Raw genomic sequence first — 14,684 nt, 5'->3', positions numbered from 1 at the left:
GTGCTGCTCAAACGTGGCAGAGAAGACCTTCACATCATCAAGGTAGCCTAGACAAGTCTGCCACTTGAGCCCTGTGAGGACAGTGTCCATCATTCGCTGGAAAGTTGCCGGCGCTGAACACAAGCCGAAAGGGAGTACTCGAAATCGGTATAGGCCGTCTGGATTTACGAAGGCTGTTTTTTCGCGGTCTCGCTGATCTACCTCGATTTGCCAGTACCCGCTTTTGAGGTCGAGAGAAGTGAAATAATGGGCACGACGAAGTCTATCCAGCGAATCGTCGATACGCGGTAGCGGGTACACATCCTTTTTGGTCACGTTGTTGAGCTTTCGGTAATCGACGCAGAAGCGTAGCAATCCGTCCTTCTTTTTAACAAGCACGACTGGAGATGACGACGGGCTGTTGGATGGTTCGATAACGCGATCATCAAGCATCTCGCGAACTTGCGTACGTATCGCTTCACGTTCTTTAGCCGACACGCGGTAGGGGTGCTGGTGTATTGGGCGTGCGTCCTCGTACGTGATGATCCTGTGCTGAGTGATGGACGTCTGGCGGATCTTTGAGCAACTTGCGAAGCAAGACCTGTACTCGAACAAGAGCGCTCGCAGCGCAGTCTGGTTATCGGTGGACAGATCAGGATTGATGTCAATGTTGCTCATTGATGTGTCTGCGTTATCCACTATTTCTGACGTGGGACAGTTGGTTGCGTTTGCTACTTCGTGGGCAAACGCTATCGAAGTGCCACGGAAAAGGTGTCGATGCTCGTTGCTAAAGTTGGTAACGAGCAATTCAGATCGGCCGTCGCGAACGTGAATTACACTTCTCGCTACACATATGCCTTGCTGCAGGAGGTGTTCTAAATTTGTCTCGGCCACCACATCGCCATCGCTCAAACCACAGCATGTTACGTCGACTAGAACACTGGCTCGGGGAGGAAGCGTCACGCTCTGTTCAGAAATACGGAGTACGTCGACACGCATTCCGTCATCCTGCACGTTGATTGCTCGCTGGGCTGAGAACGTGACGCGGCGCTCTTGCAGATCAATGATAGCTCCATTTTCCTGTAGAAAATCAACTCCCAGAATGACGTCACGGGAGCATTCAAGTAGAACAAGGCAGCTTGCTACGAATGTGTACCCTTGAATCTGTACTCTAATTGTGCAGGCACCCAGTGGAGTTACGACATGGCCACCAGCTGTCCGAATCTGCGCGTTATGCCACGGCGTCATTACTTTCTTCAGCTGCGTTGTCAGTTTCCCGCTCAGTATGGAATAGTCTGCGCCGGTGTCCACTAACGCATTTACTACACAACCATCAATTGTTACTGCTATGTCGAGTGAAAGCCGGCTATCCTTTGCAGCAGCAGGTGATGTCGGACCAGTTTCTGTACGGTTCTGCGTCAATAGGAGGTCTTCAGCGCTTCGACGTTCAGCGACCCCGCCCCCAGAGGTCGCTTCGGCTAGTTTTCCCGGCGAGGGCTGGGAGATCGTGCGGTGGAATACCGCTGGGGCATTGATGAAAATCGCCTCGGTGATGGCGAGCGCGACTGGCGCCCGGCAGACGGTGGTTCATGCTGCTCTGAGAGGTAGTTTTGGATGTCGCGTGGTCTCTGACCGTAACGGGGGGGCGGCGAGTACGCAGAGAAGCCGCGAAGCCCAAGACGGCGATAAGGACACTGACGGTACAAGTGATCAGCTTCTCCGCTATGAAAGCATAGAGGCCGGTGATCGGGTGTGCGCCAGACATCAGACTTCCGAGGATACGAGTGCCGATCGTCGATGTACTGGACCGGTTGTACCGAACGATGGGCAACAGAAGCACCACGGCCAAAGGGCAGGGGCGGTGGCGTGTACGTGCCTTCGTAGTATGGCATGTGCTGCGCTGACTCGAGTGAAACTGCAGGGACAGGATGAACGAACAAGGGCGGCGATGCAGCAGGGCGTTTCAAGGCTTCCGCGTAGGTTGTCTTACGGTGATATTCAGCAGGAGCTGGCGCAGCTGTGTCAGGAGGCAAGGTGTCCCGGAGGGCCTGGTGCAGCTCATCTTTGATGACGGTTGCAATAGAGCTAACCGTAGGATGAGGTGTTACACCAGCCTTTTGCAACTCCTCACGTACGATATTACGGATGAGTTCACGTAAGGAGTCATTGCTGGTCCCAGCGGCGGCGAAAATGTCAGCAGTGGACATGCCACTGACTTGCCTGTCGTATTGGTTTGATCGCTGCTGTAGCATTTTTTCCATTGTCACGTCTTCAGACAAGAACTCCGCGACCGTCTTCGGAGGGCTTCGCACGAGGCCGGCGAAAAGCTGGTCCTTGACACCACGCATCAAGTGACGCAACTTCTTGTCCTCCATCACTCTTGAATCTGCCCGTCGGAAGAGACGCGTCATGTCTTCAACGTACGCGGTCACAGTTTCGTTTGGCGACAGGACGCGGGCAAGAATAGCTCGTTCAGCTCTTTCTTGGCGGTCAGCGCTGGCATATGTCTGCAGAAGTCTACGAGAGAATTCTGGCCACGTCGTCAGCTGCTCCTCTCGATTTTGATACCACGTGCGAGCCCTGTCTTTGAGATAGAAGTAGACACGACCCAATTTCGCCGCGTTGTCCCACTGATTCAAGTTGGCTACGCGCTCGAAGTCCGCCAACCAGTCCTCAACGTCTTCGCTCTCCATACCATGGAACGTCGTCGGCGCCCGTGGGCTTTCCAACGTATATCGGTTCGACGACGTGCTTCCCGTGCCGGTTGGCAAGGTTTGTACCGAAGTGCTGGTCATGTTTGTTGACGTGGTGGTAGCAGTATCGTTGACTTCCGGAGGCAATCCCCTGATTCGGCGGCTCGTCCGATGCACGGGAGTATTTATTGGCACTGGACTCGTATTACGGCTTCCTGGTGGGGGTCTGCAGCATCCGTGAGACTACCCAGCACCTCCACCAGTTTGTCACGATGAGTCACAAGTACTGGGAGATATATTGAACAACCGAGTAGCTAGCTCTAGGACGATGCGTCAGTCGTGGCTGGCTCTCGAGCAGAGAAGAGACACGCAAATCTTCTTTCTTTCCTCCAGATGGTAGAGCCGCTCTTGCAGTCGACCCACTACGTGTGGGTGGCAATATATATCATTGATGTATAATATAATGCATATTCTACTGCATACATTGCTCAATTGACTCAGGAAGGCATCAGTTTTTTTTTTGGGGGGGGGGGGGAACATTGGGGTTAGAGAGCTGTATCGCAACACCTATATGACGATTTTGTTCGCTCAAGAATCGGACTCAATGGCACTTGATTCGTTTTCTTCATTTATGCACTTATTTATTTGCATGAGTGAATGCGAAGATAATAAAGCGTACAAACCCGCAGACATATTTAGCTGCCTAAGCAAGTGATGAAAGACTCGTATAGAAGCAGTAGAGAAAAAATGTTTAGAGGATACCATAATACATGAAAGATAGCGTTTACTAGGATAAATTATTATCAAACTCTCAACGCCTTCTTACCATTTGTGGTTCGAGAACAACTAATGCGATTAATGAAATTGGAAAGCATTAATCCGCTCATTACCCGATCATGTGAGGCACAATGTGAAGCATGTGTAATGAACACTGTAGTAGCCCAAGTTAAACGTGTGTCTAACCTCACTAAGAAGCACGAACATGTAATCAGTAAATGCGAAAAACTTCATTGCAGCTCGGGTTCAACCCACTGCTGAACACCTGGACCACACGTGTCAGCTTTCGCTGGTTAAGCATTTGTGCTTAATGCGTGAGTGGTGATTTTTAAAGACGATAGTCTTTCTTGAGGACCTGGGGCACAAACATTTTGGTCTGTCTGTCTGTCTGTCTGTCTCTGTGTGTGTCTGTCTGTCTGTACAATTGTCTGTTTGTCCAATCTTAACGGCATCATGTAGTTCAAATGGCCAACCCGATCCGCAGCGCCCACCAATGTTGCTCAAGATTTAGCGTTCGTACTTGTGCAATTGTCGATAAAAACAATTATTGAGCATATTTGGGGCACCATAACAACACGTATATATTCTGCATGTGCGTCTTTTACAAGAAAAAGCATAAATAAGTAATTTTAAGGACCGTAGCGCTTATCACGCTGCGCTGACCATGCAACGCTTGCACGAAAAGGTGAGTGTTTACAACGCTTTGCTAAGACGAGGCGGTGGTGGCACCTACCCGTCGCCCTGCATTCTACACCTGAACACCTCTGAGACGGGCGCGCACACTCGTCTGCGAGCCACGTGCATCGTGTTCCAAGAAAACTGCCAGATGGCGCTCATGTCTCACGTGTGACGGGACTTGATGCACTCGTTCGCCTCCGCTGCACGCTCGATGCACTCTAACGCAGCGCCTCCAGAATACCATATACCGATTTTCTTGCGCAGAACATCAAATAAATGTTTTCTTCACTCTCTCCACACGCAAGGCTATCGTCTTTTGACGACATTTGCACATTAACATGCAGATACGCGGCCAACTTTTTCTTGCTCCTGTCGCTTGCAGAAGCTCATTGAGATTCGCACTATGACCTTGAGGATAATTGGGTGGTTTGGTCGTTCAACTGTGGTGAAAATGATGCGAAATACACAGTTAGGATTGAATTGCATTAGTTATCGAACTGCCTATAGATGTTCTCAGTTCCAATTTGGTTTCGCGCGCAGCAGCTTTACCCGGACTCTAGTGTTCACAGGCGGGCGTATATGTGTTTGTTGGGGAGTGGCGCAGGAACGGTATCTTCTTGAAAGCGGCGGGGCATGCTAGCTTTCCTGGTTTAGGGAACGTTGTACACTTACGGTTGTTATTAGATAGCTTTAGCAAAGTGTCATTCACGTAGCGATCCCCATTAATATAGAATTTGAAATTTATTAAGGAAACTGCATAGATTTCACTTTATTGTCTGTATAATTAAGTCTTCCCTAGGCGCACTCAACATGGCTGCAAAACGACGACGAAACTACGTACGTGAACGCCCCTGACTGATCCGCTGAACCTCCCGGCGTTAAAAAGATCTCTTCTGCTCTGCACTGAACGGTCTTTACAGTGGAGTGAGAGACTCGTTGTATACAAATCACTGCTTTCACGTTCTTTCTGCGCATAAGCAGACGTGCTTGCCGTTGGTATACAAAATTTTCTTTATTTTTACTGTTATACAGGGTGTTTTACATAACTTGAGCCAAAAACATGAAAATGAAAGACGCTTCGGTGGCGGATCGAACCAAATGCGTACTACTCGCACTAGCCTGTAGGTACTCAGGTTATTTTTTTATTTATCCCCATACTTATAATTAATATGTCTGAATTACCTACTTTCCTAATTATGGGCGGGAAACCAAGACATAAACGCCGAGATATAGAGCACTTTCAAGAACCACCAACTAAACATTTTCCTGTATCATCCGCCTCGCGCTGTTATTTTTTCCACCTTGTAAAGAACGCCTATGCAAGACTAAAGCCGTGAGCCCGCGGTCTATCACATGGCCTCTTTTCACGTTTAGCGGGCTTTCTTGACAAACCCGCACACCTTGCATACAATATTTTTATTTTCATAAATTGATTATGCACATTCTTAGTTTTAAAGGCATGTTTATTTTCACCATTTCAAAAAATTTCTTGATTATTTGCTAGCGCCAAAGCTTGAGAATTCCTAGAAGTGTATAATACCCCAGTTCTCTTAAATTTGTCCCGGGTTCGGGTCAAGATCGAGGTCACGCAAAATTCCTTCAACTAACATTATATATGGAAGAATGAAGCAAGTATTCATTGAGAATAACTTCATGGCACTTTGTTTTATTCTCGGTGAACAAGCGCCGCTACTGCGAAAAACAAAATCCACTCTAAGCAGATACGAAGCTTCTACTTTCCATCAATACCACTGTAGTTGGAAAGTCTGGTGTCGAGTCTGCTGGTACAGAACTTATAATCTAGGAACCCAGCGTTCATAAAACACATACACAAGCAGACAAATGAGACAACCACACATGCTGGGGCTTGTGGTCGTGATGTGTTTTCTGGAGGCTGGGTTTCTCGATTCCAAGCCATGGTGGTCGAAGCTCCGCTCAATCAACTTCCCTTAAAACACGCAGACATTTAAAAAAAATCATTTGAGTGCGAACACACGACACATGCATACACACACACACACACACAGGCATCAAACAAACGCAGTGCTGTTTGTGTGTGTGTGTGTGTGTGTGTGTGTGTGTGATTGCGAATCTGTCATGTGTTTGCGCTAAAATTATTTTTGCAATGATCTACCAACTAGCCCAACGAGTTCTACTCGCGTAGACACCCGCTCCAGATTCCGATTTCGGTTTTGTGTAATGAAATTTTACGCTGAAATTTTGTTGTTCACAATCGGCATCAGCAGCACGCTTGCCGATTGCAGGACACTATGATGTGAAAATATTCGCTGACGTTTGTCCTTTAGGTAAAAGCAGGCACGACCGGTGTGGCCAGAGCCTTCAATATTGTACGGCATTGTGCGACTTTACCGCGCCGAGTTAGCGCATTCATCGCGGCGTCATGACACACACACACACACACAAGCACACACACACACACACACACACACACACACACACACACATATATATATATATATATATATATATATATATATATATATATATATATATATATATATATATATATGTGGTGCACCGGCGCCACACCTCTTTTTTTGCGTGGCGGTGGCATGCACGCCCTGAAAATTTCGGCGGTGGTGCCAAGCGGCGCGAGGAAGCCAGGCGGCAGCGGATCACAGCTCTACGCTGAAGTCACATACTAGTATAGTATAAAGGGCATGTGCTTGTGCGTTTTTAGTAATGCAGCCTCGGGATTACTTATGATTTCAGTGTATTGATAAAAATTATGTTGTGTTTCACATATGATTCGTCTATACCATACGTTACCGGAGCGTTTCCTCATATAATGTAAATTGAGCGACTTAATCTTACAAAGTGACATAGCAAGCCTTTGACAGAATATAGCTCCTAAGGTCCACAATGTCTGCGTTGAAGTGGCGACAAGTGTAAAGGATTTGTGCTTGTATAGGTGTTTCATATTGTTCCCTCGTAGTCATGACTAATAATAGTCAACTGTTAAACCTTTTTTGTCATATGATTTTGATTGATATTTAAATAAATTCCAGTGCTTTTATATTGTTGCGGCCATTCATCTTATGCTGATTAACAGTCTTTTATTTTGTTCTTGTTAAGATTTGTTCTGTCGTATGCTTTGATTGATGAGTACCTAAATGTCAGCGTTTTTACGGTACTGTGCCCTCTTATTTTTTTTTTTGCTTCACAGCATTTTGTTTTGTTCTCGTTGACTTTTTGTTAAACGTTTACACAGTGCTGTAAAGTACTCGTGATGGACACCAGAGAGGCAAGCCTCGGCCGTATGGAGCTTCGCCCTAAAATGAACCAGTTGGTAGGTTGTGATCGACCGGGTGTACTCCTAGCTTCAGTCAGGTTTCCCTCGCGCCAAGTGGCTAAGAGATGAATAAAATTGCATTTCATAAAGATAACTAAACATTCAGGAGCACTTGTGTACGTGGGTGGTGGCGTATATAAACGTATTGAAGAGGCTCCAAAAATATTCCTAATGGATGGACCTTGTACTTGATTTGGAAGCGTTTGTACGAAGGAGTCTGCGCTGCTAAAAGCATACACGCATCAAAATTCTCTCAGAAAGGACGTCAGAGCGCTGGGAGCCGATGAATGGGCGTCCATGCGGCCGCCAGTCCGAGGGGTGGCTCAGCTAACGCGGTCACGCTCCTCCTCGCCCCGCTCTTCGGAGAAAGTGGTCGCCGGGCACCGGACCATCACAAGGCAACCGGACGCCGTTTGAGGGAAACCGACGATACAGGTGAGCTCGTTCAGAACGCTTTTTCCGGCAGCACGTCTCTGCGCAGCAGCTTACGGTGAGCACGTCAAATGTACAAATTAAATAATTGTGGCTGCACCAAATCTCACATCAGGACAAAACAACGCAGTTGGTGTGAGACGTCTCTTCTACCACTCGTGTAACTGAACCTTTAAATATATATCTATTGTGGGCCACTGTGCATGCTGTACCACAGCTGTGTACCCCGCTCTCATGCATCTGTCGCAGCATTGCCCTTCGAAGAGACCCAATGTTTTAGGCAGGAGCATTTTTATTATTCGTGCATTGTTTTTCTTCTGATCGCTTATTCCTCGGCACCGGTGGTCGTTTTTCTGAGATACAGTCGTCGGTGAGGGTGCGTGACCGTGTCTCTTGTGTTGAACATGAGTGGGCCGGCAAGTTGAATGCGAGGCTACTCCACATAGTGCACGATGGGCGAGCGTCTTGCGTGAGCAGGCAAGCGCACGTAACATCTTATCTCTCCACAAGCAGAAAATTTCTGAGCGCTTCGCACAACTTATTCACAGATTTTGGAGTGAAGTATATCACTGGTGTGATTGATTCATTTGTGAGGTTTAACGTTCCAAACCACAATATGATTAAGAGAGACGCCGTAGTGGAGGGCTACGGAAATTTCGACCACCTGGGGTTCTTTAACGTGCACCCAAATCTGAGCACATGGGCATACATTTCCGCCTCCATCGTAAATGCAGCCGCCGCAGCCGAGATTCCACTCCGCTACCTGCGGGTCAGCAGCCGAGTACCTTATATAACACTAGACCGCCGCGGTGGGGCTATATGACTCATGTAGCAGAGATTTAGTATCTGCACAGGTTTAATTTATGATACCCGCTTCCCATTTGCGTGCAACATACATATGCTCTATGATTCAAACAAAACACCAAGTAAGGCTGGTTGGTGCTTGTTATTTTTTTCTATTGCAGTAGTCCTGGCAGATATTAGGTGTTATATGAGACGTTAGGCATGGTGGAAAATACATGAAAAGATACATGGAATTATAAAAAATATACATCGTGCAGAAGAACTAATACATCAAACAGAAACGTCGGCACTTCTACAAGTTATATGTTTTCCGTGTAGAAGCAAAGAAAAAATGAGCAAGAATGTAACAGCAGAGAAATAATGTGAAGTATCTATTTCTTTATTCCGCAACATAGAAACATCGTATAAAGGGCAAGATCAGTAAGACGCATACATGTTGATGACACGCGTAAAAACAATGGTTGATTTTATTGATATGTGGAGTTTAACGTCCCAAACCTACCACATGATTATGAAAGACGCCGTAGTGGAGGACTCCACAATTTTCAACCACCTGGAGTTCTTTAACATGCACCAACACGTAATGGTTGCCATGAAAGTATGTTGGTAGGCGTAAGAAAAAACTACGAGAAAGCGCTAAAGTAAGTGAAGCCTAACGCGCACGCGTTTTGGTATGTATACGAGGTGAAGTAGCAATGGGTGAAGCATAAAAGGAAAAAAAAAGGCGATGGGTCACTGTACAACTTGTACCATAAACGATTGAACAGTTTCGTAGTTTAGTAGAACCGCAAATAGAGCATTCCAATTAGTGATGGCATGTAGAATAAACAAAATTTTCAAAGTCGTCGTCTTGGAAGAATACCCCGGCAGTGTGTGTGTGTGTGTGTGCGTGCGTGTTTTTTATGCTATGTATGCATTCTTCATTATGCGCAGCTCATCGTAATAGAGTTAAAAAAACAGGTACCTCCATCGAAGGTGCTGACGTCTAGCTTGTAATATATACAAGTTAGCTTTCTTTAAGCCGTGAGTGCTCAACGTGCGCTACGCATAGATCATCGGTAAGGATCGTAAGCGTAAACGCGAGCAACGTAATGTGCTCGTTTAGATGTGTTTTTATTTAGCTTAAAATGCTTAACGTAAGATACTGAAATGTTGCCGGCCACGGGAGCTTAACGATGACTACTGCGACCATTACGGGTGGCCAATGAGAAAAGGAGTGTCGGTCTTCACTTTGCGTTCATGGTGTTGCTCCGCCGCGGTGGTCTAGTGGCTAAGGTACTCGGCTTCTGACCCGCAGGTCGCGGGTTCAAATCCCGGCTGCGGCGGCTGCATTTCGATGGAGGCGGAAATGTCGAGGCCCGTGTGCTCAGATTTGGGTGCACGTTAAAGAACCCCAGGTGGTCAAAATTTCCGGAGCCCTCCACTACGGCGTCTCTCATAATCATATGGTGGTTTTGGGACGTTAAACCCCACAAATCAATCAATGCGTTCACGGTGTTTCCGGCCTGTACAGATTCCGCGTCTTCACGAGCGTCTTAAAAGCCGCACAGTAGCCTATTTTTGCTCTTTTTTTGCCGGATTGGAGGGCAGATACGACGTGCGTGAAAAGGAGCGCTCGTTCCGTCTCCCCCTGAACTCAACCAGCCCACTCCGTCGCCAAATACGTGAAGATTGATTCACTGTAATTGTAGCGAGGAAGCAACGCACATGCAGAGCGGTGATTGGCACATCGTAAAAACATATCGTACCAAAAAGTTAATTTGAATGTACGTGGTCGCTATCTATTGCGATGGGTGTTACAGCTGTTGCACGATACAACGCTTCTGATAGATGCGACAGCTGTCTCAACGCGGCTGTTGTAGCTGGCTGCACGATGTAAATAACTGTAGCGATTTAAACAATGTAGATTGCCTTAATTTCAATCATTAAACATTTTTTATATTTTGTACTTCGGTATGGGTATCTCAAACCACGCATGAGTACTCGAGGATAGGACGTACAATAGTTTTACACGCAACTAATTTAGGTTTTTGGGTAGACTTGTGCAAAGACCGCCTATAAAAATTCTAATATCTGTAAGACTTTTTCAATGTATCCAAAACGCTAATTCTATTTAAAGTATAAATTCAAGCCGAATCGCAAATATTTATAAGTATTAGTAGCAATATTGTATGACCTTTAATGGAATATGTGTATTGTCAAGGAACCCGTTTACGTGCCTTGGCCATAGCCACCATTTTCTTTTCATTACCCTCATTTGCAACACTGTACACAACGAAGGTATCTTCGTTCATGCTGCGTTTCAGAAGACATCGTAAGCGCTAAAAGACAGTGCTGAAAAACGCAGTAAAGAAGAGAGAGAGAGGAAACACACAAAGAAGAGAGAGAGACGAAACACACAGAGCTGCACTCACAACTCAGTTATTCATTGTGAACATGAACTTATAAGCGTAAAGCTGCGCATACCAGATGAGGTCAGCATCACAAAAAATTACGAAGTTATACGCTGATCAAAAAGTACACCATCTCAATCAAAGGAAACAATGTGCGGATGCGAAGCAGCACTTGTGTTCACTTGCGTTTCTATTTGTTGTTTCCTTTTCTGTTTCCGTGTATGCTTAATTTGTGTGTGGAGTTGTGGATTTGTTGTGTACCGCTTATCTTACCGCCACCGCACTTCCATTAACGTGTATTACAGTGCGTGTGCGGCGAAATGAATACCCAGCGCTTCTAGAAGAAGGCGATAGCACGAGCGCGCGCAGCAATATATAACGAGCGCGCAGCTGTGGCAGACAGGCAAACGGTAGAGGAAAAAATTAACGAAGCGCAGGCAGCGCACTGCCACCTCCTCCACCCCACCTCCACGCGTGGTCACGAGGAGTGGGGCAGAGTTGGTGCATGCGCAGTAAGAGTAGTCACGCAGCACACAGATTTGACTCCACCGTAAGCTGATTCGCATCTAATAAAGCAAAAATTTGCGGACCCTTAAGCTTCGCCATGAATATTTCAACGCGATAGCGATGTTTTCCCCTTAGTGCGTGCTTCAACCAATAATGCGCACTCTTTGTTGTATGGTGTTACCAGGAAAGTTAGCAATGTGGAGTACTAAAATGTCATCAATAAAGTTGAAAATAGCTGGTGTCAGTGAAGCTGTCGCACATGGCTTCATTCTGTGTATGGGTAGTATGCTTAGTGGCTTCGTATTGCACTCCTTTCACGTGGGGGCGGTGTAATGCTTGTCAGTCGGTACGTTGCCTGAATGCTAGACTTAGAGAGTATCATAGCTCTCTTAGGGGAATAGCCTACTCGCACCTTGCAGTGCATTGCCGTCACTGCGGATGTGAACCTGTTTTTCCTGACACCTATGTATTTTCATACATGACAACAAAATAACAAGGAAAATTTTCGAAGCCTTTGGAATAAAAGAAAAAGGTGATGCGCGTGTAAGCCAGCCTTCAATGAGCTTGCTGGACGGTGATTGTAGTCTACTGCATAAGTCTGTTGTTTTATCAAAGTGATTTTGTGTGTGTTTGGGGCGGGCGTGTTTTTTTTTTTAGCAGTCTGCGCAAGTGTGAACGAATGGGTGCTGTCCAAAAGGGTGTACTTTTTTTTTCTTTCTTGAAATAAACTCCAATGTCAAGTTAGCGCTCGTCGCGTCTACTCTTCTCATCTGTCCTTGTTTTTGCGATTCGAATTTGTTCTTTAATAGCTTACAAACTCACCCAAGCTTCCGTGCAGCTAATGAGCTAAAGGCAACAACGATCATATTTCGGTGATCTTGGTGTCTTTTATGCTAAACATTGAAAGTGGGCCCACATAACGCGGATATTTCTCAAAGCCTCCTACACTTTCAAGGAACATTTCCGACTCAGAAGGTGCGAAAATTGGCCACTTACGAACTTGAAGTAAAAAAAAGATCAGTTAAAACAAACAATCCGAAGTATAAGAGATTCGCGTGTTTGCGCACGCACGCTGTAGTTCACTAGCGACGACGTCATACACCGCCGTGAACTCAACACGCGGATTTCGGACACTGAGAGCAAGGTTGTTCATTTTCCACACATTTCTTTAGTGGCAGGATGGTGCTGGCGGGGAAAAAAGAGAGAGAAAGAAATAGAAGGCAGCATGAAGACTACATTTTGTTTTCACAGGCCACATTTTGTAACACTGTCCCCTACATTTGCGACCATCTACGATGAACGAAACAGTACCTTCGAGCTCTATAACAGATATATGCAATAAGTGATAACATCTCGTCGCATAAAATTTCTCCACTATCATCAGCTCACTGACGCCACAATGTACCACTAAAGCCCTCCCGTCTTTTCGGACACAGTATGCTTAAGGGCTGTGTAGTTCAACTTAGGTGCTCGCCGAACAACCTTAGATTGTCGAAATTTCAGGAGCCCTCCACTACGCAATCTTTCATAATTGTATTTCGGTTTCAGTAAGGGACACCCCAACATATAATATTATTGCGCTCGACCAATGATGATGACGTCCGCTTATAGTTGCAATAATGCCTCCTTGGATAAGAATAAAAAAAAAGCGAACTCGAAGTCACAGCTAGCGATGAACATTCCATTACGACTAATCGCCTGCAACCTTATCGCAATAATCTGCAACTATCTTCTTGGCTGTGCGTGTGGCGTAAACCATGCGGAGTGACGGCATTACGAGAGCAACATGCTACCGTTCGGAAATTTGGTTTCACCGCTTGCACGTTGCTTTCGAAACGTTCGTCTTCGTGGTGTTGAATGAACGGGTGGCTCACTGCATCCATGAATGGTCCTGAGTGAAGCGTCCAAGCAGAGAGCCCGAACGCGCGCGTACAGTAGACAACAAACAGCCTGGTGGTGCAGCGTGAACCGAGTAGCTGGGAGACGTGCTGCACGCAACTAATCAGGCATGATCGTTTCCTGAAGTGAAACGGCGTCGGCTCATTCAAAAATGTAGCTGAATTCACTCGTGATTGCGCAACGCGTGTCACTTAATGCGTAAAACAGGCTAACTTGTTATCGGATAGATTTCAACACTATAGAAAGGGCGGCCATAAAGCTATAAAGCGAATGTTTTTAAGGGCGTGTCCATCTACAACCAACTACCTATATAAGGAGCAGTTATCAAGGCATTAGGAAGCGATGATAAACAATATATATAGATATATATATATATATATATATATATATATATATATATATATATATATATATATATATATATATATATATATATATATATATATATATATATATATGCAGGCATGGTGGTTGAGTGGCCGTAGCGTCGCATATAGTCCAGTAGATCCTCCGTGAGCGGTCACAACGGGGTTTATTTCAACATGGTTTATTTCAACGTTTCGGCCTAGAGTCTGGCCTTCATCCTCATGAAGGCCAGACTCTAGCTAGGCCAAAACGTCGAAATAAACCACGTTGAAATATATATATATATATATATATATATATATACATATATAAATATATATATATATACATATATAAATATATATATATATATATAAATATATATATATATATATATAAATATATATATATATATATATATATATATATATATATATATATATATTGTGTGTGTGTGCGTGTAAGCTATATTTAGAACCGTTTCATAGGTTATAATACAACGCTTTGCTACTGAGAACCAGGGGCGTCAGAAATTTTTCGGAGTAGGGAGGGGTGCACCACCTTCATATGAACTGGCGGCGGGGCACGCAGAAGTGGTTGCTTGTCGTTTTGTACTGTATTTGCCATGGCAAGAAAAGATTTCGCGGTGTGTGTGTGTGGGGGGGGGGGGGGCATTGGCTCGGCGTGCTACCCTCTGGCTACGCCAGTGCTGGCATCCGTCGAACTCTTGAAGACAACGAAAGGCAGTGCTTGTATTGCTGGAGCAGAGCAGATGGCTGACACACTCGCGCGAACATCCCTTGATTTTCCGATTGTGCCAATCATGACTCCTACAGCTTATGTAAAAGCACCGAGGTTTAAAAA

At 45.6% G+C, this 14,684-nt stretch overlaps 1 protein-coding gene across 5 annotated transcripts in view; it reads left to right on the top strand.

Moving 5' to 3' along the window:
• Positions 1-7,712: 7,712 nt before the first annotated feature.
• LOC119160869 (very long chain fatty acid elongase AAEL008004) overlaps positions 7,713-14,684 on the top strand; it is a 119,023-nt gene continuing 112,051 nt past the window's right edge. For 2 of the 5 annotated variants that reach the window (XM_075880617.1, XM_075880616.1), the window contains exon 1: positions 7,796-7,875. Coding sequence is in view for 1 of the 5 variants with exons in the window: in XM_075880610.1 (XP_075736725.1) it covers positions 7,728-7,875 (148 nt within the window). In the remaining 4 variants the exon portion in view is untranslated. Of the gene's footprint in view, positions 7,876-14,684 lie in introns of all 5 variants that reach the window. The other 3 variants (XM_075880611.1, XM_075880614.1, XM_075880610.1) reach the window with 2 other exon arrangements.

Source organism: Rhipicephalus microplus, chromosome X (assembly GCF_043290135.1).
Source record: "Rhipicephalus microplus isolate Deutch F79 chromosome X, USDA_Rmic, whole genome shotgun sequence".
In the NCBI taxonomy this organism is placed as follows: Eukaryota; Metazoa; Arthropoda; class Arachnida; order Ixodida; family Ixodidae; genus Rhipicephalus; species Rhipicephalus microplus.
The sequence above is the reverse complement of the archived record's forward strand: the minus strand, read 5'-3'. Positions and strand labels throughout refer to the sequence as shown.